Here is a 23,851-nt window from a genome sequence, read left to right on the forward strand (position 1 = left end):
GGGAAGTGATGGGAGATAGTGGGGGCTGGGGGTGGGGAGCCAGGCTGGGGAGAGTTTGAGCTTGCTCTCAACAGTCTAGATCAGTGGTTTTCAGCTACCAGGCCACAGAAATTCCATGTTGGTCCACAAGATTAAACCACCCTGATGTTGTATGAAGATTATAGAGTCTGTAATCATTGGGTCATACATACAACATTAGGTTGAAAAACACTAGTCTAGGTGATTGAGACCCATTGAGCATTTTGTCTGTGTGTGTTTCATTGGCTTTAGTGAAAATATTTTACCTTCAAAGGACCTCTTGCATTTTGATATAACTGGGTAAAAGGAAGAGACATTTGGAGTATTCAAATTAGACTATCATTTTTTCCCTTTATCCTTACTTTTTAGTGAGTCACGCCCTTTATTCCTGTTGAGCAAATAAGTTTGCAAAATCTGTATTTTCTGGCTTTGCTCACTTTTATTGTTAAAAATGGCTCCTGCCCAAGTGAAAGGACTAATTACCTTTCATGCTTGGGAAGGAGCTTTGTTATGCTCATGTGTGCTGGAGGAGGGCTTTCACAGCGAATGAAAAGTTTTAAAAGGAGTAGCCAGGAGGCCATTTTGGAGGAGACCACATTGTTGCAGGTAGAGAGGCCACCGGGCCACGTGGTGACTGGAGAGAAAGCAACAAGATGGAGGCATGCTGAAGGGGAACAGAGGTGATGGGCTTTGTAAGCTTCACTGAACTGGTGAGGGCCTTTGATTCTAGGAAAACTCTGATGAGTCAGTGGTTTGGGGAGCCCTGAATGGAAAGGGAAGTGTTTTTCCCCACTGTGTGTATTTACTCGCTTGCCGAGTGTGAGGCTAGAAATAAAGGTAATGACCCACCAGTTCTTGGCTCTGTTGTTTCATTACCATCTGTCTGAATCAAATGGGAACCCACACGGGCCAGGCGGCTGTGATGGTGGCCGCTGCTGCTGGCTTTACAATTCCCAAAACCAGCTTGGACCCTGTCTGTCCAAAACCAACTAATTCTCCTGATCTGGTGTGGGTCCCCTTCTTCTATTTTGAGTCACTCTTAGGAAATTACCCAAACCAGCAGGTGGCAAACCTAATTTTAGTTTAAAGCAGCCAAAGAATCCTTAGAGCTGTCTTGCCATGCATCTGCAGAAGACTGTGTGTGGTGGCAGTAGCTCTCTGTAAGAATTGGGTTCATTTTCTTCTAAACATCCAGTTTCTCTGTGCATTTGTAAATTGTGTAGCCTCCATGATTAAACAAACCTTTGAAGAGTGATCGGTTACCATTTCTTTTTTTTTTTTTAATAATTTTATTTTTTTAATGGGGTGACATCAATAAATCAGGATACATATATTCAAAGATCAACAAGTCCAGGTTATCTTGTCTTTCAATTATGTTGCATACTCATCACCCAAAGTCAGATTGTCCTCTGTCACCTTCTATCTAGTTTTCTTTGTGCCCCTCCCCCTCCCCCTTTCCCTCTCCCTTTCCCCCCTCCCTCCGTAACCACCGCACTCTTATCAATGTCTCTTAGTCTCACTTTTAGGTTACCATTTCTTAAGTGAACTTTCTCTTCTGAGGCTGTTAGATAAACACTGTCCTTGGACTGAATGAGCACACGTGGTTTTTATGTTTTGGTTTGGGTAGGAGAGCATGGAATGAACGGGCAGCTTGAGCACTGGGCAGTAGCTCTGGGCTTGTCTCTGCCCAATCGGATGATCTGTTTCCACCTTCTGTTCATCCATTTCTAGCCTAAACCCACCAAGGGACGAATGCGCATCCACTGTCTGGAGAACGTGGACAAGGCCCTTCAGTTCCTGAAGGAGCAGAGAGTCCATCTTGAGAACATGGGGTCGCATGACATCGTGGATGGGAACCACCGGCTGACCCTCGGCCTCATCTGGACCATCATCCTGCGCTTCCAGGTAAGGGGTTGGGCCAGGAGGATCTGGCTTCCTCTCAGGTACGAGCATCCTTGTAAAGCTGGTCTCCCTGTCCAGAGAGACCCGGTTAAAACGGCATGAGTCAGGTGTGCAGGGCTGTGTGTCACATCCAGCTGTTCTGCAGGCACAGCTGCTGCATCCTCCCTCAGTTTTGCGGGTCCCTGAACGTCTTGGCTCTCCTGTCAGAAAAGGGGGTTCTGGGCTGCATCCCAACCCACCCACTTTACTGGTACCTGCTCTGCCGCCTGGTGTCTGCCGCTCGGCTTTCAGCAGCAAAGGTGTAAGATGTGGTTGATGCTCAGTTACCGGCACCAGGCTGTCTGAATGTCACTAGATTGTGGCAAGTAACATAGAATATTTTTAGGAGAAGTTGTTTAGGATTGTGACACAAGTATGGGCTCCCTTTTCACCTTCTTGTTCTCCTTTGGAGGTGAGGAATGTGCAGAAAGCCTTAGGCTTGTGTGAATTGATAACCATGTTATGGGTTTTTGGTATTGGGGAAGAAGGCTCTAAGTATAGAAGTACTCTGAGCCCTAAGACACTCTCAAGGTCACCTTGTTCATTTCCTTCTCTGAGGCAAGGGAGGAGCCTTGCCCAGGATTGAGGGCCGGCCAGGCAGGGCTGCAGCACGTGGTTCTGGCCCGCCAGGAGACAACAAAGCTTCTCGGGACTGTGAAGCACCCCGGGTCTGATTACTGGTCTTTCTCCAGGAGAAGGCTTCATGCTTATGCTTTTCACTTGAACATTGAAATGCAGGAAACAGTTCTTACCATAGCGTCAGGTTACTCTGCAAACAAATGTCCTAACAGGCCTATGTCCCCCTGGCTGTATTCCCTGCGCCCTTCCTTCCTGCTCTCCTCCTTTGATAAAGTCTGATTGATTTTTCTGGGTAAATGAAAATCTCACCCAAAAAGGGCAAAAACAGATGTCAAATTAGATCTGTCTTTGTATTCTTATTAAAACTCTGAGGTCACTCTGTAACCAATCCTTTTCCTTCTCCTCTCCCCGGGATTGGGCTCCAGTTAAGAGTGTTCTAGGTGCGTGTGTGGGAGGAGGGGTGGGGCTGAGCCCAGCAAAGGAACTCCTTGCATGGGTGGCTCCCAGCCTGGCTGGTCATCTGACTTCTTTTTCTTTCTTTCTTTTTTTTTTTTTTTTAAATAGGGACAGAGAGAGAGTCAGAGAGAGGGATAGATAGGGACAGACGGACAGGAACAGAGAAAGATGAGAAGCATCAGTCATCAGTTTTTCATTGCGACACCTTAGTTGTTCATTGATTGCTTTCTCATATGTGCCTTGATTGCGGGCCTTCAGCAGACCGAGTAACCCCTTGCTCGAGCCTGCGACCTTGGGTCCAAGCTGGTGAGCTTTGCTCAAAACAGATGAGCCCACACTCAAGCTGGTGACCTTGGGGTCTCGAACCTGGGTCCTCTGCATCCCAGTCCGACACTCTATCCACTGCGCCACCGCCTGGTCAGGCTCATCTGACTTCTTAGGAACGCTTTTTACTAATTCAGATTCCCTGTCCCAGCCCTGGAGATCTTAATGAAGTAGATCTAGGGAGAGAACTCCTGTTGAAGATGGCATCGTTAATGTAGTTCATTCCAACAATCAGCAACATTTTCAGACAGAAGTCTTATGTAGGTTTCTGTTATTTAATTTCTGAATGATTTAAAAATGGAGTGAATGTCTTTAAATTCACTAATTATTACCCTTGATTTTAGGCCAACAGAGGTGAAGTTAGCAGGACATTCCTTGAGTTTCACCTCAGTTTTGTAGAGTAAAATAATTCTGTTTCTATTGCTTTTGGCCTGTGGGAATCAGAGTATTGGAAGGGCATCCTGATGGTGGGCTCCCTGCTCATCAGGTCAGTGCCCGCATGGGGCAGCTGGCAAACACAGCCCATTCCAGGATTCTCGGCGTGAATTGGGTTGAGTCATTGCCTAATTAGCTTCCTGACAGCTCTCCTTTTTCTGTACGTGTAAATGCTGAAATGTACTTTCTCTCTTTCCTTTGAGGCAAGAAATAACGGGGCTGATGTTGCTACATGGCCTACACTATTGGTGTCTCACATGACCCAGCTTTAGTAAATCTTCGCCCATCCTTCCTGACTAGGTGGTGGTGCAGTGGATAGAGTGTTGGACTGGGATTCAGGGGACCCAGGTTCAAGTCCTGAGGTCGCCAGCCTGAGTGTGGGCTCACAAGCTTGAGTGCAGGGTCGCTGGCTCAAGCATGGGGTCATAGACATGATCCCATGGTCACTCTGCTGGAGCCCTCCAGTCAAGGCACAGATGAGAAAGCAATCAGTGAACAACTAAGGTACCACAACAAAAAATTGGTGCTTCTCATCTCTCTCCCTTCTTGCCTGTCTGTCCCTCGATCTTTCTGTCTCTCTCTCACTTAAAAAAAAAATCCTCGCCTATTCCACAAGTACAGGGTGAGGCAAAAGTAAGTTTATAGTTGTGAGTAAACGAAACACACAGTTTATTAATTATTGTCTTATTTTCCATATGAACAACTGTAAGCCTACTTCCCCTCAGCCTCTATGTGTTGATTCTGCATCAGTCAGGGCCCAGCTCACATTCTGCGTCCTCTGAAGCTTCTTCACTTACTTAAAAGATCTCTCTTCCCCCCACCCCCCAGCCCCTGAACATACAGCCTTGTTGTATGTTGTGCGTGTGCATGTATGTGTGTTCCTGTTCCTGTCCCCAGAGCTCCCAGGATGTGGCCTGGCCTGTCTGTACATAGCAGATACCCATGAACTACTGTTGATGACACACAGTTGTCATGCTGCTGTCCCTTTAAAATAGAGGAAAAGATGGTGTGGGAAACTGGAATAGAAGTCTGAGTTCGCCCTACGAGGCAGTTGTCTATATTTCAGGAGGATAGGCTGTGTTTCTAAATGAGCAAGTCTGGAAATAGATTCCCTCCTTCACCATGGAAGCATAGGGAAGTTTATAAGTTAACCTGTAAACTTGCCCCTGCCTTTCCTGGAGAGTCTGTGTTGTACTCTTGAGTGTGTGGGTGAGTTACTCCTCCACACTCACCTCCTAATGGTCCTAACAATAGAGTTGGGAGTCTATGCAGACTCAGACTTCACATATATCTTTACCATTGCTGAAATGGAGAATTTTTTTACAGAATGTTATTTCAATTTCTAGGTGTTTTTCTTATTGAAAGCTTCTAACTTTTTAATCTTGTATTTACATACTTGGTCCTCCTTGGGATGGTTAGTGCTGAGAGATGACTGCTAGGCCAGCACCACTCACCCCAATGCCCGTCCCACATTTTCTCATCATAGGCAAGGCACTGAAGACAAAGGGTGCTTAGAGCGTTTGTCTAAAATCACCTAACTGCTCGGCAACCCCTAATCCAAAAAGCTAGTATGTATGGGCTCCTTGCTGTGAGCTCAGCATGTCGTGTTCTTTGTATAAGTGCCCAGCAGTGCTGAAAGGTAGTCACTGTATGGTTGCCATTCCTCAGACGAGAAGCTGAGGAACTTGCTGAAGGGTACACATAGATGGCGAAGCCTGGATTCAGACCCAGGCGGTCTGGTTTTGGTGCCAATAGACCAGGCTCTAGGTATAACATTGAAAATAAACTGCCCATGAGTGGCTAATGAATGCAGACCATCTTAGACCATTGGGGCTGCTATAACAAAAGACCACAAACTGGGTAGCTCAGAAACAATAGAAATTTATTTCGCACAGTTCTGGAGGCTGGAAGTCTGAGATCAGGGTGCCAGCATGAGGGCCCTATACCAGCCCACAAACTTGTCTTCACATTGTGGAAGGTGCTGAGGGTCTCTACTCTCTCTATAAAGCACTGGAGCAGCGGTTCTCAACCTGTGGGTTGCGACCCCAGTGGGGTCGCCTAAAGCCATCGGAAAATACATTATGCATATCAGGTATTTACATTCCGAATCATAACTGTAGCAAAATTACAGTTATGAAGTAGCCACCAAAATTATTTTTTGGTTTGGGGTCACCGCAACATGAGGAACTGGATTACGGGGTCACGGCATTAGAAAGGTTGAGAACCACTGCACTGGAGGGTTCCACTCTCCTGACGTGAGCACTTCCGAAAGGCCCACGCCTACTAACTGTCGCCTTTGAGGGTTAGGGTATCAGCATAAGAATTTGGAGGAGACACATTCAGACCATAGCACAGACCACGGTGCATAGCATTTAAGTGCCTGCTTTCTGAGAGTTCGGGTTAGCTTGTTCAGGCAGTGGTGCACACACAGTCCTCATCAGCGAAGAACACACCCTGCTGTGGAGAATGTCTGGTTATGAAAAACCGGACAGTATACTTTTCTGTGTGTAAAAAGGGAGAAATTAAGACTATTCTTATCTGCTAATATTTTAATATGAAACACTGGAAGGATACACAAAAAACTAGACGCCAGGGGAGAGTCAGAGGGGAGAGGGGAGATCACAGGGGGAGTAGAGCTTTTCACTGTGTGCTATTTCCTTCGAGGTAAGTACCAAGTACATGCAATGCCTGTTAGCAAAATATTTTAACGAAAATAACCACTTTGGAAGAGGCTTGGCAATTTCTTAAAAAGTTAAACATAACACCTACCATAAGACTTTGCCTTTTCTGGGTGTTCCATTTACAGGATAAATGAAAGCTTATGTTAACACCAAGACTTGTATGTAAATTTCATAGCCTCTTGATTTATAATAATAAACTGGAAACAACTCAGATGTCTCTCATCAGGTGAATGGCTAAACTAATTGTGATCCATTCATACAGTGGATGCTACTGAGCAATAAAAAGCAAGTTACTGATACATGTAACAACATGGATGAAACTCAATGATTGTATTGAATAAAACAGGTTTAAAAAAAAAGAAAAACTGAACATAATAGTTTTCTGGAGTCTGATGAGGTTTGGGGTGGACCGTGTGAACCACTGTGCTAGCTTGTACATAGTTGGAAAGATGGGCTAGCTTAAGGGTAGAAGTGACCCCTATTAGGTTCTAGAAAGTCATAGAGGTAACTTGTCTTCATTTCCATCTTATCTCTGTGCGAACTGGGAAATGTAGTTCTGGTGTAATTCATCCTTGGAGGCAAATCCTGGCTTTAGAAAGCAGTTTTCATTCACACTCAGAGAGGGATGGTCTGCAGGGCTGGGCTCGGATCTCAGGTTGGCTGTATAAATGCAGACCAGTCTTCCCTGGCTGTCATTAGGCAGCTGACCCATCTTTTCATCTAATATTTCTTTATCAATCCTAGATCCAGGATATCAGTGTGGAAACCGAAGACAACAAAGAGAAGAAATCCGCCAAGGATGCATTGCTGTTGTGGTGCCAGATGAAGACAGCTGGGTGAGTGTGAGCTCAGAGGATCAGGGGCCGCGTCGCCCGGGACTGAGTTCCACTGCAGTCGTCACTTCCAAGGTGATGACAAGTGTCTCTTCCCGGCTTCCGTTGAGAAGGCTTGCTAACTCATAAGCAGCTGACGGTGCTGACCTTTCGGCTAGCTCTCAGCACGGAAGGAATTCTGATTTATGTTCTGGGCCTCTCATTGCCACAATCAGTTTCCCTCTCTTTATTAAGGAAGCTCCAGAGAGCAGTATATCTTGAATTTTAAAACCCTGAAACCATGTGTAGGGATCCACATCCATGATACATTTTTAAAAACCATTTGTGTGTTTTCTCCTCCCTTTCATAGCTGCTGCTTTGAGGGAGCTGTGTGCAGTAATCATAACAGTACTCTTTGTACATATTCTGTCTCCGTTTTACTTCCTTTTTCTTTTTTAAGATTTTATTTATTGATTTTACAGAGTTGGGGTGGGAGTGAGAAGTATCAATTCAGAATCTGATTTACTTTAGTTTGTTGGTTGCCTGTCATATGCACCTTGACCGGGCAAGCCCAGGGTTTCAAACAGGTGACCTCAGTGTTCCAGGTCAATGTTCTACCCACTGCACCACCACAGGTCCGGCCCTTTTATTCTTTTATTAAAAATTTCAGTGAAGATATTTTTTAGGGACTGCATATTTTTTGTTCCTCACTGAAATTGCCAGGGCTCATAGAACTTACTGAGACCTGATTATGTACTAGGTTAATTGGAGAATTACTGGCAGTACTACTTGGAGGCAGATTTTATGTGTGTGAGAGAGGCTGGGAGAGAGAAACAGAGAGACAGGAATATCGAGCTATTCTGTGCGTGTCTGACCAGGGATCGAACTGGCAACGTGTTCACTTTGGGAAGATGCTCCAACCAGCCGAGCTGTTTGGCCAGAGCTTTATTTTTTATTGATTGATTAATTTTAGGGAGACAGAGAAAGGAAGGGAAAGAGAGCGAGGGGAGGAAGCATTCATTTGTTATTCCACTCAGTTGTGCATTCACTGGTTGCTCCCTATGGTATTGAACCTGCAACCTTGTTGTTTTGGGATGACATGCTAACCAACTGAGCTAACTGGACAGGGCGGAGGGCAGATTTAACTGTAATGGCCACAAACCTTTAATCAACCACAGATACAAAGTTATCACTGTGGTATAGAATAGTTAATTGGTAGTTTCAAACATAGGGAAGTATTCAGGGAGGTACTTTTTTTTTCCCCCTATAGTAAGAAGCAGGGAGGCAGAGAGACAGGCTCCCTCATGCGCCCGACCGGGATCCACCCGGCATGCCTATCCAGGGGCGATGCTCTGCCCATCTGGGGTGTTGCTCCGTTGCCACCAGAGCCCTTCTTGTGCCTGAGGCAGAGGCCATGGAGCCCCCCTCAGCGCCCGGGCCGACTTTGCTCCAATGGAGCCTTGGCTGCAGGAGGGGAAAAGATGAGAGAGAGAGAGAGAGAGAAAGGAGAAGGGGAGGGGTGGAGAAACAGATGGGCACTTCTCCTGTGTGCCCTGGCCAGGAATCGAACCTGGGACATGCACACGCCAGGCCAGGGCTCTATCACTGAGCCAACCTGACAGGGCCAGGGAGGTACTTGATTTATAAAACTTCACCCAATTCAGTGATGTGAGAAAGTAAGTAAGCTGAGTCACATGAACAGGTGACCCCAGCTATGTCCTCTCCCAAAGTAACCTGTGAATTTGGCCCTCAGTGACTGTGGGGTCCCCGTGTCTTTGCTGGCAGAATAGAAAGCCAGCGGACAAAGAGACCTCGGGGCTTCTATGATGTAGTCACTTTTTCCTTAGTAAGGGTGGTGTTTTTACTAGGACACAGTTCTCATCATATGTCAGATTGAATTACCAAGAATGGAAAGCCTTACATATATACATTTTATTTTTATTTTATAGCAAGCTGAAATTCAGGTGGTACTTGCTCTTACTTGGTTGTCCTTGTTGATACTTGCTGCCTCACATGTGCAGTGCTTATAGACCTTACAGACTTTTTAAAAAACATACTGCATTCAGCAGATGTTGAAACCTGTGTGTATTCAGGAACTCGGTTGTTTTTCCCTTGTGCTTCGTCTTTGCCAGGTACCCCAACGTCAACATTCACAACTTCACTACCAGCTGGAGGGACGGCATGGCCTTCAACGCGCTGATACACAAACACAGGTAAACACTCTGCTACAGTGGGCCTGGGTGACGTTTGACCCTCGTGTCCATTGCCTTAGCCGCTGCCCCACAGTGAGGAAAATGCCAGAGAACACGTGAAGTCACCTGAACAAAATAAACAAGCTTCCCCATTATACTCAGTTCTCTCAATAAACTTTGGAGTGCTTATTTAAAATCAGGTTTCACTCATGGATGAGTAAATAATACAATTTCACTCTACTCAGTGGTGATCTTCACACTTTGGGAATAACGATTGTGTCTCATTGGTCACAGAATATTCTAAGCTGTGGTTTTTGTTGTGTTCCCTTGTTGTTCCGATAGGCCTGACCTGATAGATTTTGACAAACTTAAGAAATCTAATGCACACTACAACCTGCAGAATGCATTTAACCTGGCAGAGCAGCACCTTGGCCTCACTAAGCTGCTGGACCCCGAAGGTAAGGATGCAGGGTGGTGCCATCAGCGTCTCCGGCGATGAGGGGTTGATGTAAAATCCGCTTCGTATCTGTGTGTTTTATTTGTACAGTGTGCTGAGGATTTGTGCAAAGGATTACATTTGAAAATGCCTCGGAAGATGGATGGGATTTAAACATGAAGGAGAGGGCATGCAGGCAGGGACTTGTGTGAGCAAAGGATAAGGAAGGCGTGTTTGGGGACTAATAGTCACTGGGAATGGTGTTTAGAGTGATAATAGGAAATACCAGTGGAAAGAGGGGTGGGGGCCCAACTGGTCAAAAATTTGAGAGGCTATTCAGTGGGCAGTGAAAGTTCTTAGCAGCCTGGGCCAGTTCACTCAGAAGTACAGCACCAGGCTAGTGTGTGGAAGTCCCAGGTTCGATTTCCGGCCACATAGGAGAAGCCATCATCTACTCCCCACCCTCATTTTTCTCCTCCCGCAGCCATGGCTCTAATGGTTCCAGCAAAGTTGGCCCTGGGTGCTAAGAATGGCTCCATGGCCTTTCCTCAGGTGCCAAAATAGCTCAGTTGCCAAGCAATAGAGCAGCAGCCCAGACAGGCAGAGCATCACCTGGTGTAGAGGGCTTGCAGGTGGATCCCTGTCAGAGTACATGTGGGAGTCTGTCTCTGCCTCTCTACCTCTCAATAAAAAAGAAGAAGAAGAAAGTTTTTAGCAGCTGTGCTTAAGGAAGAACTCCTGCCATAGGCTCTCATTGAAGGCTTGCCGACTGGCTTGCACCCCAAGGCAGCAGGCAGCATGGTACGGAGTGGGCGGAGATTGAGAACAGGGGCTTTTTTAGGGGGCTGTGCAGTGTTGGCTTATGAGGAAGAGCGTAAATGATGAAGGTGCATCAGGAAAGGGGAGCATGTGGGTGGAAGAAGGCGCGACACTCACAGGTCCTTCTTAGGCTGGCTGCTGGGAGGCACAGACTCGCCTCCTCTCCGTGGACTTGATCTCTTTCCACTCTCTGTCCCTGCAGCAGGGCCCCAAAGACTGACTGCAGGTGACATGGAGTTGGCCTGTGTGGTGGCCGTTTCCCAGCTTGCAGCCCTCTAGCATGGTTATCTAGGTACCGTTTCTAATGTTGAGAAACATCAGAGGACTTTTTTTTGTAGTGCTGAAGCTTTTTAGGTCCTGTTCACTGTGTGCAAGTATTAGAGAGAGAGAACTGTATGTGAATGAAAGTTTAAAGTTCTAATAAATATGAAACAGGAAGTTTTAACTCCCCAAGGACAGATTGAGGTCATGAGGCTGCCTAACTGGCTTCTTGCATTTTTCCAGTGCATCAGATGTACACTGATAAGTTCACTACAGGAAGCTGAGATAAAATTATCTTCGTGCTAACTCATTAAATTACTTCTCAATATAAACAAAACTAAAATTCCTTGAGCTGTAATAAATCTTTGTACTTAACCCCTACCTTACTGTGGGAAAACACCCTTCCTTAGACTTAGCTCTTTGATAAAGAACCTTTTCTTTTTTTTAATCACTATGACAACATCTTTTTACTAATTGCTCATTAGTTAATCTTTCTAATTTAAAGATTGAAAAGGGGGGTTGATATTCCCCAAATCACAAGACAAGGACCTAAAAAAGGCATTTATTGTCACTTATCCTGTAGGTTTGATTATTAGTGCCCTTACTATTAGTAGTTGTCTCAGAGGGCCATCAGTTAAAATATAACTGTAGACAAGATTAAAAAATGGTTTTGTCTGGTTACTCCTTCCCTGGTTATGTCGACATTTTGTGTTTATTGAATTGCATACAAGACTGGCATTTTTTTCTTGTCTTCCTCTAATTTGCTGTCCTTGGGACACACTTGGATGGGGCTGAGCAGACGCAGGAGTTGGCCACAGGGGGCCCTGGGGAAACAGTAGCTGGGTCTCTGGCCCACACTGTCGTCGGGTTGGCTGTCTCGGTGACACTGGGCAGGGAGCTTTCCAGGTCTGTGTGATAGTATTCTAATCCTTAAAATAAGAGCAGCAGCCCTGCCTCCCACGGGGCTGCCAGGAAGGGAGAAGTGAGGGCGCATGTGTGATGCACATTGAGAAAGAGCCCGGTCAGATCAGAGTCATCCTGTGTGCTTTCTTGACCTGTCCCAAGTTGAGTGCTTCACTCAGTAATGCCAAACTGTGAAGACTTACTTCTTAACTCATTGCCACCTTCACTCATTTGCTCCCTCCCTCAATATTTGTTGACCACCCACTCTGTGCAAAACAAAGCATTAGAAATGTGGGAGGTGCAAGAGCAAAGGGCTTACCAAGACAAGGTTCCTGTCCCTGGGAACTTAGTCTTACAAAACAGATAAAACAGGCATAAATAGTTATAGTACTTGGCAGGAAGTACACCATGTGTTTGTATCACCAGGCCCCTTAAGGGAAAAGAGGAGAGAGACACTAATTCTGGCTATAGGGATCAGAAATGGCTGTGTTTGGGTGGTAACTTTCTTTTCATTTGGACCTTGAAGAATGGGAAGATGATGAAGTATAGAAGGCCATTTCAGGCAAAGGGAAGTTGTTAGTAAAGGGAAGGACTATTGGGCATTCTGGGGTGTGTGGGGGGAACGAAGAGTTTGGTGTAGATATATAGTGCTTGAGAAGAATTAACAGGCTGTAAAATCAGAAATGTCTAGAACAGTACTTGGCAATTAGTGGAAGCCTGATAAATATTTGATGAATGGAAGGAAGGTTATGGCAAATTCTAGAGGTCTAACAGGCTTAGACTTTATTTTTCAGACTGAGGGCACGTTCAGGTAATTTTGAGCTAGGAGGAAGTGTGTTCCTAGCTGGGTGCCGTATATAAAATGAACTGTGTAGCAGAGACACCCAGTGAGGAAAACTGCTTCAGGCCGGGTTGTGACCCAAAGAGTCTGAATGCTGAGTGACAAGAACGATTCTCTAAATGGAATCATCCACACCTCAGGCTCAGTGACTCACCTGGATGTGGGTAACAAAAAGATAAAGATGCCAGAGACTGAGTGACTGGGAGAAACTCTGGTGCCATCGGCAGAAACGAGGACTCAAGAACACAAGCCCAGTTTCGGGTGCGGATGGGCAGAGAGGCAAATATGGTATATCTAGGAAGTAGCCCTATTGCTAAGAATTCTTACATTCTTCATTTCTCTATAGTGATTTTGCATCACTTTTGTCTTCTTGGTAGCCTGGGATCCTAGAGAATGGGTTGTATCTCTTAAGACTTTATGTCCTCATTGCATTTATGAATATTGATACAGTAAAAGAGGTGGTGAGGTGGTTTCATCCTCATTAGCCTTGTCATTGATTCAGTGATGACATAGCTCACAGTTACAGAAAATAAAGACCTGTACAGCGTTGGACAGTTGTTCCAGGGCGCTCTTGTGTGATGGCAGTGCGTGAGCACAGCACTGAAGGGTGTCTTCTCTGGGTTACAGATATCAGTGTGGACCACCCTGACGAGAAGTCTATCATCACTTACGTGGTAACTTACTACCACTACTTCTCTAAGATGAAGGCCTTGGCTGTTGAAGGAAAACGAATTGGAAAGGTGAGCTCACACCAATTTTATAAGTTGTGAAGGCATTATTAAGGCTCACATCTTTTTTTTTTTTAATGTGCCACATCTTTATCCAGTTTCCTATTTTTTTTTTTTACAGTGATTAAAGCCTTTAAGCAAACGCTTGGCCAATACAGTAAGAATCCATAAAAGAGTAGTGTCCTTAACATGTTCACCAAGTCCAAGTTGGCCCCAACACCATGCCAAATCCCTGAAAAATGCAACCCAACCACAGTTCAGTCTGTTAGGAGCTGTCACAGGGAGCAGGAGTCCAGGACAAGTCCACCTCCAGGAAAACCCCACATGGCACTGGAATTGTTGTCACAATTCTATACTTTGCAGCTCACGTCCAAGTCCCAATGACCGCTGCTTCTAGCTGGTAATGATTCAGGTAGACTGGAAAAGTCATCTGCAGCATGTGTGGAGATGGAGCTTCTGTTCTCCTCTGCCTGGAGAGATGAGACCAGGTTGCTTTTCCCTGGAGCTCTGTGACTGTGGCGTGGTAAAGAGAACCTTGGGATACACTAAGCTGGGTGACAAAGGTAGATTCATAATAGAAGTTGGCAAAAGGGGGAAAGAGAGCTTTAAATTAGGAGTAGGTCCCAGCCTGAAATATGAGTGGGGCATTGAGGTAGGAGGAATAAAGGAAACACTATATATTAAACAAAGCAGCAGAAAATAGGACTATCAACACCCACAACTGAGATCTTTGAGGGAAGAATAAAAAACCTGACTATTCAGGCAAGACATAGTTAAGTAGCCTTTGTGCAAGTGAGATCAGTTTACCTGCTTCTTGGAAGAAATACCCTAGGCTTGTCCACAGTGTCGTAGATGGGGCCGACGGCCCTGGGCCCTTCAGCCTTCAGTGGCAAACCTCAGCTTTCTGGGCAAGGTTAGGTCATAGGTGGCTGGAGCAGGGCTGGAAGAGACTGAACCCTCCCTTAGAGGAGCAAGGGGGAAGCCTACCTTCCAGTGTCCCTGTTTCCTCACAGCAGAGGCATGTAAGTCTGGCAGGCTTTAGCTCAATGACCTTCCTTTCCACTATTGAAGCAGGACCCAGATGGCATCCTATGAGACCCCTTTGGGGCATTGGAGCCTTTAAGGGCATATCCTAAAAGCTGGTAGTTCCCCTGATCTCTATTGGGCTTTTTCTGCCTCTTGGTATCTTAAAAGCCATGCTCAGAAGTTCTCGCTGAGGGGTTTGAGGATCCCCATCCGCCTATATAAATCTTTTCCATATATCTGGAGTTATTTGGAAAAAGACAAAACAGTGTTATTAGCTGGATCAAATAAAGAAGGTAGTTTGCAGGAGAAAAATATTTGTTCATCAGCATTCAAAAGAAATTTAAAATTTTTTTAAGTAAAAAGCATGATATGGTAGACCCATAGGAGTTCCAGGATATGACTCCCCCCTTTTAAATTTTTTTAAATTGACCTTAAAATATTTGCTGGGTACACTTTACTAATACCCTGACTTTAAAGATTGTAAGAAATACACATAATTCGAAAGGTTTGACAAAATACAGTAAATACTTTTGCTCCATATGCAGGAGCATTGTCAGTTTAACCAGTTTAGGAAATCCAATAATAGAACAATGCATACAGACAATGAGCTATAACATGCTTAGCAGCCTCTCCTGTTCTGACAGAGGTTACTATAAATCCAGAATATGTATACACTGTAACGTGGACATAGGACTGTTTGCCAAATGAAGGTATATGAGTAACACCCATTTGCCAAAGTTGTCCTGGTAGGGGTCCTTGAAGGTTAACTCCAAATGAAGGGGCAGATTGTAGTATAGGACCCCTTGGGCTCACATCTTAATGGACTGCCACTGAGTTCCTTTGCCCTGCCATGAACTCGTAAATTTAGCCAGTCACAGTTTGGGGTGGACTCTCCAAATGGCCGGGAAGTAGGCAGAAGCATCTTCATCCCAAGGAGTAATGGAGGTAAGAGTGGTGGCTAAAATATTTAGGAAGGGTTATGAGGGGAATCTCAGACCCAGAAAAACACCTTCCCCCATCTTCCCCAGAAAATTGGGTACTAAAAATCTGATTTTGCTGGCTAATGCCATGGACGTGAAATCCTACTTCCCACAGGTGAAAAAGCCTCAGTGTTGTGCTTTTTAGTTCTCGTTTGCCAGTTATTTCAGAAAACCTCAAACCAGATGACATTGTCTTCTCAATGCAATAGGAGTGGAAAATTCACGGGCACTCATGGGACAGGACCCAGCAAAACAGAGCCCTTTTTGTTTCTCTAGGGATTTTGGAGCTTGGGCAACAGGAGTCATTCAGACTCTGAAACCCTTTGCCTGGGGGTTGGGAGGTTCCAGAACCAATTTTAGCTGAGCTAAGCTGTCGTTGCTGTCAAATAATAGCCATCGGCTGGGTGTCTGTTAACAAAAGTAGCAGCGTGGAATTGTCATGAAGCAGGTGTGCTCGTATACGGTTGCAGTCACATTTTCCCTGCGTTGTGACACGATCTTTTCCATTTTTCTAACTCCTGTTTACAGGTGCTTGACAATGCCATTGAAACAGAAAAAATGATTGAAAAGTACGAATCACTAGCCTCCGACCTTCTGGAGTGGATTGAACAAACCATCATTATTTTGAACAATCGCAAATTTGCCAATTCACTGGTTGGGGTTCAACAACAGCTTCAGGCATTCAACACTTACCGCACTGTGGAGAAACCACCCAAGTAAGACACACATTAGCATGCATTGCCATTAATGTGGGGAGAGGGACCATTGCGGTCACAGGCCCCTGTTTTCTGACTTGCATGATCTCATCTCTTAATGCATGCCTCTCACCAGAGGCCCAGCCCATCTTACTGCTTCCCATCTGATCCTGGGTTGCTGAGATTTATTACAATCATGCTCTCTGTGAGCCTTTTGCAATATATAGTGCCACTGATAGATGAGAATCTGAAGAAAATACAGGTCCCTAATTCCTTATCTAAAACTCTTGTGCCTACTGTATTTCAGAATTCCATTTTTGTTTTTGGTGTGGTGTTTGTTTGTTTGTTTGTTTTTAAGAGAAGTAGCAGTTGTGTGTATGTTATATATTATGACTCCAGTTGGGTCTGAGAAAGGAACCCATAATCAGGCCCAGTATTACATCTGTAGCAAAATGTGTAAATACTCATGTTGTATTGGAGAGAGACAGACAACAAATAGTTTTGCTGCCCCCCAAATTTGATTTTTTTCACACCTTTTAAAAATTCATAATTATGGAGTAAAGATTTGGACCATATCTCTTAATTATAGTGTGAAAGTCATTTCTCCTTTTTCTGAAATTCCACTCAGTTGTGAATTTCTTGCTCTGAGGTCTTTGAAACCCATCAAAAGTTACAGTTGATATAGTCATTTGAAATAATTCTTGCTGAATGCCTTCAGTTCTGCTCTCTAAATGAAGTAAGTCCATTGCCAGAACATAAGGTCTAAATCTTGAAAGAGGTGATTAATAAAAGAATGCTATTGTGTGCCCCCAAATATAACTCTCAGTAATAAACAACCAACATCAAAAAAATTTAAAAATTTCACAGTTGGCCACATTTTTGAGGTCTGTAATACCCCAAAACTAACCTACTCTGTTTTCTTTAACATGCATTTCACATAAATCAGACCGGAGATAAATGGCTTTTTAAATTGCTTGGTTGTGTGAAATTTTGCCAGAAGAAAATTAAGTATTTCCCCTTGAAGCAACAAAATATAATAAATAATGTTTACGGCTGGGTTTTTTTTTCTGCGCTCAGATTTACTGAGAAGGGGAACTTGGAAGTGCTTCTTTTCACTATTCAGAGCAAGATGCGGGCCAACAATCAGAAGGTCTACATGCCCCGGGAGGGGAAACTCATCTCTGATATTAACAAGGTAAAACCGTCTCTGTTCAGGCCCCATCCTCTCGGAGACTTGAGGTTCTGTCATTGGGCCTTGATTGCTAATAGGGCAGCAGGCCGAAGGGTTCTTTCCTGCCTGCTGAATTAAGGGGCAGCTGTTGCTTGGGGACTACAGGGGGTCAAGGGAATAACGTGCGCTAGGCTGGTCTGTTGGAGGTTTGGGTAGAATGTTAGACTTTATCAAACCAGCTTGGGTTCTGCCTGTTTGCCTTGTTATTCTCATCAGTCAGAGGCATTTGACTCAAACATCTTTAAATTGCAGAAGGGATAACACAAAACATGATTTCATGTACCTGGAATCTCTAGTGGCTGGGGCTTGGGGTTTTGGCTTCTTGTATCAGGGAAGCTATTATATTAGACAGTCTCTGTTATCATGCCTGTTACGTCTGTAGTTGTAGAAGTTCACAGTGGGCATTATTTCCAAGAACAGATTTGAAAAATTTAGAACTGGTCATTGTTACCCGTTTAGATTCTTTTAAGTTGAATTTTTTTAAACATTTAGTATGATATATTTCATAGAAATATATTTAACATGTACAGTTAGTAAGGATTTGGGGGAAAATATACTCAGATACGTGAATTAAAAACAAGTGGCTCAGGATGAGGTGAATGAAAGTCATAATAAGATTTCTTCCTGAGAAAAATCATTTCCTTTTTTATATGACCAGAGCTGTTAGAAGTTGTTATTATTTTGTTTCCTCTCAGTTAAAGAGATATATGGTTTAGTTATATTGCTCTGTATCTGCACTGTTTCGTTTTCCAAGTACAACACAGGATCTTTAGATTTAGATAAGAAAGCATGTTCCCACGAGGCTAAACTGAGGAAAAAAATCCTATTTTTTTCTCAAGGCTTAAGAGTGAACAAAGATGGGAACGGGATTTCCCTTTTAAGTTCTTGGGTCTTTTGGAGGTTTGTGTGTGTGTGTGTGTGTGTGTGTGTGTGTGTTTTGTTTTGTTTTTGAGAAATACTAGCTGTTGACTGTCACCAAGGGAAGTTCCTTGAACCTTGCAAGAAACTGTTCTATCTCACTTCTGTAGGCCTGGGAAAGACTGGAAAAGGCGGAACACGAGCGAGAACTGGCTCTGCGGAATGAGCTCATAAGACAGGAGAAACTGGAACAGCTCGCCCGCCGGTTCGACCGCAAGGCAGCTATGAGGGAGACGTGGCTGAGCGAAAACCAGCGTCTGGTGTCTCAGGTCCTGCTCTAGACACTGTTCCAGAACCTGCCCCTGGGACGATCTAGAAATGCACACCATCCCCAGGGGCCCCAGGACAGCTGCTTACGAATATCCCAAATTCTGAAGTAACTGTCAGGTCGTCCCGCCCCCTTCCCAAGAACGGGATGTTTATCATTTCTAATATACTGTCACTTCTCTTTATCTAACGTTTTACAGATCTGGAAGCAGCTCAAGCAGAGTTTGTTTAGAGCCAGTGAGTGTGTGTGTGAACTGTTCATATTTATGTAATTTTCAAAAATTTTTCCTCTTTTCCTCAATGTCTGACCAACCAATCCTTCCAGGCAGTTAGACTGGTTATGAACTAAATAAAACTGGCTTAATGTACACCATCACCTGCCCTAGTTTTATTAAGTCAGGTGCTAGGTATGAATAGGACCCCTTTGTAAAGTTGCTGATTTGCTTTGGGCGAGGGGGCATCTGAGCTCAAGCCCAGAGCTTTAAGGGCCCAGGGGATGGTGTTTGGCTTTAAGATCACCACAGACTAAGGTGTGCCCAGAATTCCACCTCTGTTCTGCTTCTTTGTTCCAATTGGATGTTTTTTTCTGTAGGACAACTTTGGATTTGATCTCCCTGCCGTTGAGGCTGCCACAAAAAAGCACGAGGCCATTGAGACGGACATTGCCGCGTACGAGGAGCGTGTGCAGGCCGTGGTCGCCGTGGCCCGGGAGCTCGAGGCAGAGAACTACCACGACATCAAGCGCATCACCGCAAGGAAAGACAATGTCATCCGGCTCTGGGAATATCTCCTGGAGCTGCTCAGGGCCCGGAGGCAGCGTCTCGAGATGAACCTGGGGCTGCAGAAGATATTCCAGGAAATGCTCTACATTATGGACTGGATGGATGAAATGAAGGTACGCTGTGACTGAGAGGAGGCCAGAGCTGATCCAATGAGGCCTTCCTTTTTGGGACCCACCCACTAACCCCCGTAAACCTCCCCCCCCCAACATACACTGTGCCCCTTGTCTGACAGCCCACTGTGCAAAGCCAGAGGAGGGCCACATTGCCCTTGGGAAGATTGTTAGCTCACAAGTTAAATGAGGTGTGAAGTGTGAAGAAGTTGTAAGTAAGCCCAGTTTTTTGTAGCTAGAGGTCTGCTACTGTGATTTAGATCTGATATACATATATTCCACAGTAGGGAATCAATCAAATTGGGGTTTTCTGTGTTTTTAATTACTTATGGAGTTGAACTAACCTTCCGTCTCACTGATGTATGTGTGAGTGGCTCTGGTGTGGGGGAGGGGCCTGGACAGGTGAGAAAGGGGTAGGCATTGGACGGAGCGCAGTTCGGAACCAGGCAGCCAGAGCCCATGTTGTGAGTGCCAGAGCCGCCTCCTCTCCCGAGCCTCCTTTCTTCAAGTGGAGCTCGTATCACCTGCTACCTCGCCCGGCTATAGTGAGGATGAGTGTGGTGTGGTGATGTGTATACGATCCTAGGATGGGGCTCGTTGTAAATAGCTGTCAGTGCCAGTTTGTGCTTCCCCTTCCGTGTTGACAGCGCTGAGCATGGAGTTCAAGCTTTCCCCCTATGCAGGCAGAGACCTGCCACTCTGCTGAAGCCTTGTTGTGCCCGTTCGTGTCTTCTGAGGCAGGCCACAGAGTCATCCACGCCATGCAGTTCCCCAGCTGAAAGGCCTTTCACTCCATAGTGGGGTCGGAATAGGGCAGTTTTGGGGTCATACCGTGAAGCCTCCACTATCTCAGTACATTGTGTTCCATTCCCAAACTTGACCTTGTGCAAGGGATTTCCTTCCCGGATTGTAAGCCCTCACGTTTGGCTTACTTCTGGAACTGCTCCTGGCAGTGGGACACGATCACCTGATGTGCCGTCAGCCCTCCCTCTTACTTTCCCAGGTTTATGGTGTTCTCATGTACGGTCTCTCTTGACATATTAAAATAGAAATGTTCATAAAATTTAGCAGAGAGGTGCTTTTCATTTTATGAAACATCGTGCATATTTTAGTTCAGATTGGTCCAGAGGCTTCCTCAGAAGTAAGCGTGAAGTAGAAATTCTATCTGGAGGGAATGTGGGATTAGCCCCCAAATTGGCCTGTTGGAAGAAACAGAAGAACATGTTAGTGAGTTCAGGCTTAAACGAAAGAAGCTGTTAGGGGCCTACACAGCCACCCAGCTCTGTTCTTCTTTGGTTACAGATACAGCTGGTAAGCGTATCAACTAGATTCTCCTCCCATTGACTGTACACGTGTTGCTGAGGCTCTTAACTGAGGAAAGCATCCCTTTAAGAGGGCAGCAACTTGGAAGAGATTTTTTAAAACTTTGAAGCAAAACAGCTCTATTACCTTTTTGTTCTCCAATAGTTGTTGCTGCAGCAGTTTCCTCTTGGGGCCCTAGTTTATGTTTCATACTGGTTCCCACTCTCCCTCTTTTTCTCCTATCCTGAACATTTTGTTATAAAATTGACCTGCTTATTCCGGGGTAGGTGATCCTTAGTTTATGGTGTCTCTCCTGATGCAGGCTTTCGGGTTTGGTTTGCGCATTTTCTTCCCCAAAGATGAGGGCAGGGCGGCTTGGTTGCTAGCTGCAAGCTCTCCGAAGATTGTAAGATGCTGAAGTCCAGGCTGCATTCACAGATGTCCTTTCTGTTACCTCTTGTGCACAGGTGCTATTATTGTCTCAAGACTACGGCAAACACTTGCTGGGCGTGGAAGACCTGTTACAGAAGCATGCCCTGGTTGAAGCTGACATTGGCATCCAGGCAGAGCGGGTGAGAGGTGTCAATGCCTCTGCCCAAAAGTTTGCAATGGATGGGGAAGGTAAGGACAAACCGTTCCAGATGTTACCTCCTTGACACCAGAGATCTGTCTTTATAGAAGGAGATGGGTTGTGTGTGGCAGTGGGCTTTTGAAGTTACTGTGCTGTTGTGGTTTCCCAGCGGGTTTGTCTGCCTGCATGTTGGGGGTACATGAAGTTCAGTGGGGTGGCCCTCTGACCTCTTTAACTCTGTGTTGCTTTTCTCAGATGGATATGTCTTTTCCTTGAATGTTCAAGTGCCACTTGGTCTTGTATGGCTAGATGCTTGGCAATGAGAGTTTGCCAGACCACACTTGGCAACGGCTGTGTGCCAGCCACCTGTTGTGCATGCTCAGGCATCTCACGGCTTTTAAACTTGGTTGTACGCACCTTTCTTCAAAGGACATTTGGAAGGATTGGGTTTTGTTTCTTATATTTTAAAAACAATTAAACGTCTCTGCCTTCTGTCTTACAATTACATGCTTTTTTGGTTTATAAGTGATCCAAAAAATAATAATAAGACACCAGGGCAGGAAGATAATACTTATCATTGCCCCTCTCTCCTCCTCTAGTCAGAATCCTAGAAGGTATTCTGTTGCCTCATAGCATGGCCTTCCTCTTAGAATTGTACTGGTCGTGTAGTAAGAACATGAGGTGCAGCCCCTGCACAAGCAGAAACCCAGGCTAAATTGTCACACATCCATTCCGCCCTTGGCCTTCCACAGGTTACAAGCCCTGCGACCCCCAGGTGATCCGAGACCGCGTGGCCCACATGGAGTTCTGTTACCAAGAGCTTTGCCAGCTGGCGGCTGAGCGCCGGGCCCGCCTAGAAGAGTCCCGTCGCCTCTGGAAGTTCTTCTGGGAGATGGCAGAAGAGGAAGGCTGGATACGGGAGAAGGAGAAGATCCTGTCTTCCGACGATTATGGGAAAGACCTGACCAGCGTCATGCGCCTGCTCAGCAAGCACCGGGCCTTTGAGGACGAGATGAGCGGCCGCAGCGGCCACTTTGAGCAGGCCATCAAAGAAGGTGAAGACATGATCACGGAGGAGCACTTCGGGTCAGAGAAGATCCGAGAGCGGATCATCTACATCCGGGAGCAGTGGGCCAACCTGGAGCAGCTCTCGGCCATCCGGAAGAAGCGCCTGGAGGAGGCCCTGCTGCTGCACCAGTTCCAGGCGGATGCCGACGACATCGACGCATGGATGCTGGACATTCTCAAGATCGTCTCCAGCAGTGACGTGGGCCATGACGAGTACTCCACCCAGTCTCTAGTCAAGAAACACAAGGACGTGGCAGAGGAGATCGCCAACTACAGGCCCACCATCGACACGCTGCACGAGCAGGCGGGCGCCCTGCCGCGGGAGCACGCGGAGTCCCCAGAGGTCAGGGGCCGGCTTTCGGGCATCGAGGAGCGGTACAAGGAGGTGGCCGAGCTGACGCGGCTGAGGAAGCAGGCGCTGCAGGACACGCTGGCCCTGTACAAGATGTTCAGCGAGGCCGACGCCTGTGAGCTCTGGATCGACGAGAAGGAACAGTGGCTCAACAACATGCAGATCCCAGAGAAGCTGGAGGACCTGGAGGTCATCCAGCACAGGTGAGGGCTGCGCCAGCGCGTCGGGCACCAGCCTGCCTCCTGTTAGCGGTCGTGGCCGAGGAGGTGACCACCCTGTCCAATTGCCTTTTCAGATTTGAGAGCCTAGAACCGGAAATGAACAACCAGGCTTCCCGGGTCGCAGTGGTAAACCAGATTGCGCGACAGCTGATGCACAGTGGCCACCCGAGTGAGAAGGAAATCAAAGCCCAGCAGGACAAACTGAACACGAGGTGAGCGGGAGGCCAGCGGTGTGTCGCGGGAGGGTGAGTCACTCGCTGAGCCTTGCTGTCAGGAATTTCCTGTACCCGGTCACTGGCATTGTAGTGCTGATGTCATGGCATTGGCATGTGCCTTTTGACATACCCTAATTGTGCAAAAAGTGTCTTTCGGGATGATGTAATTCAGAGTAGCCTGGCACCTGCCCCTCCCCACACCACAAGTTGGGGCCTTGGGGAGGCGTCAAGGTGGTTCCCATGCTGTCTCTCTTAATGGAATGGTTTCTGGGATAGGATTTAGGCATGTTTGAGACGTAATTGGCCAATGCATATCCTGAGTATTAAGGTAGACCTTTGTCTGGGTCTCAGCTCTAGAGGTTACAGTCAGGTTTTGGGTTTGGAAAATGTCCAGTAGGTGCAGCTCAGAGATGAGTAAGGTATGTATGGCAGGTGTGAATTAATTGACTCTTTGGGGGACAGATGTGTTGTCACAGCTCATGTTGGAGCTCTTTAAAAAGCCCCTCTTCCTCTCAGGCTTTTCCCAGATCATAGTGCATCCCTGAGCTGTTTTGATAACATTTGACATCCATATACTGAGTGAGATGATTTTCCCAAGTGTGCAGTTGAGAAAGGTGGAGGGGAGGAAAGTGTAGCCTTGACTGTAGTTAAGAACTTCATTTTCCAGCCACAAGCTGCCAGCCTTTC

General features: G+C 45.9%; 1 protein-coding gene across 3 annotated transcripts in view; it reads left to right on the forward strand.

The window, feature by feature from the left end:
* The window catches only part of SPTBN1 (spectrin beta, non-erythrocytic 1), a 220,764-nt gene that overhangs the window by 156,770 nt on the left and 40,143 nt on the right, over positions 1 to 23,851 (forward strand). For all 3 annotated transcript variants that reach the window (XM_066267134.1, XM_066267135.1, XM_066267136.1), the window contains 12 exons: positions 1,750 to 1,923; positions 7,179 to 7,270; positions 9,379 to 9,459; positions 9,781 to 9,896; positions 13,326 to 13,438; positions 15,961 to 16,148; positions 17,205 to 17,322; positions 18,387 to 18,545; positions 19,136 to 19,438; positions 21,205 to 21,358; positions 22,061 to 22,931; positions 23,024 to 23,161. In XM_066267134.1, the coding sequence (XP_066123231.1) occupies positions 1,750 to 1,923; positions 7,179 to 7,270; positions 9,379 to 9,459; positions 9,781 to 9,896; positions 13,326 to 13,438; positions 15,961 to 16,148; positions 17,205 to 17,322; positions 18,387 to 18,545; positions 19,136 to 19,438; positions 21,205 to 21,358; positions 22,061 to 22,931; positions 23,024 to 23,161 (2,507 nt within the window). The remainder of the gene's footprint in view (positions 1 to 1,749; positions 1,924 to 7,178; positions 7,271 to 9,378; positions 9,460 to 9,780; positions 9,897 to 13,325; positions 13,439 to 15,960; positions 16,149 to 17,204; positions 17,323 to 18,386; positions 18,546 to 19,135; positions 19,439 to 21,204; positions 21,359 to 22,060; positions 22,932 to 23,023; positions 23,162 to 23,851) is intronic.

The sequence above is a fragment of the Saccopteryx bilineata genome, chromosome 3 (assembly GCF_036850765.1).
Source record: "Saccopteryx bilineata isolate mSacBil1 chromosome 3, mSacBil1_pri_phased_curated, whole genome shotgun sequence".
Lineage (NCBI taxonomy): Eukaryota > Metazoa > Chordata > Mammalia > Chiroptera > Emballonuridae > Saccopteryx > Saccopteryx bilineata.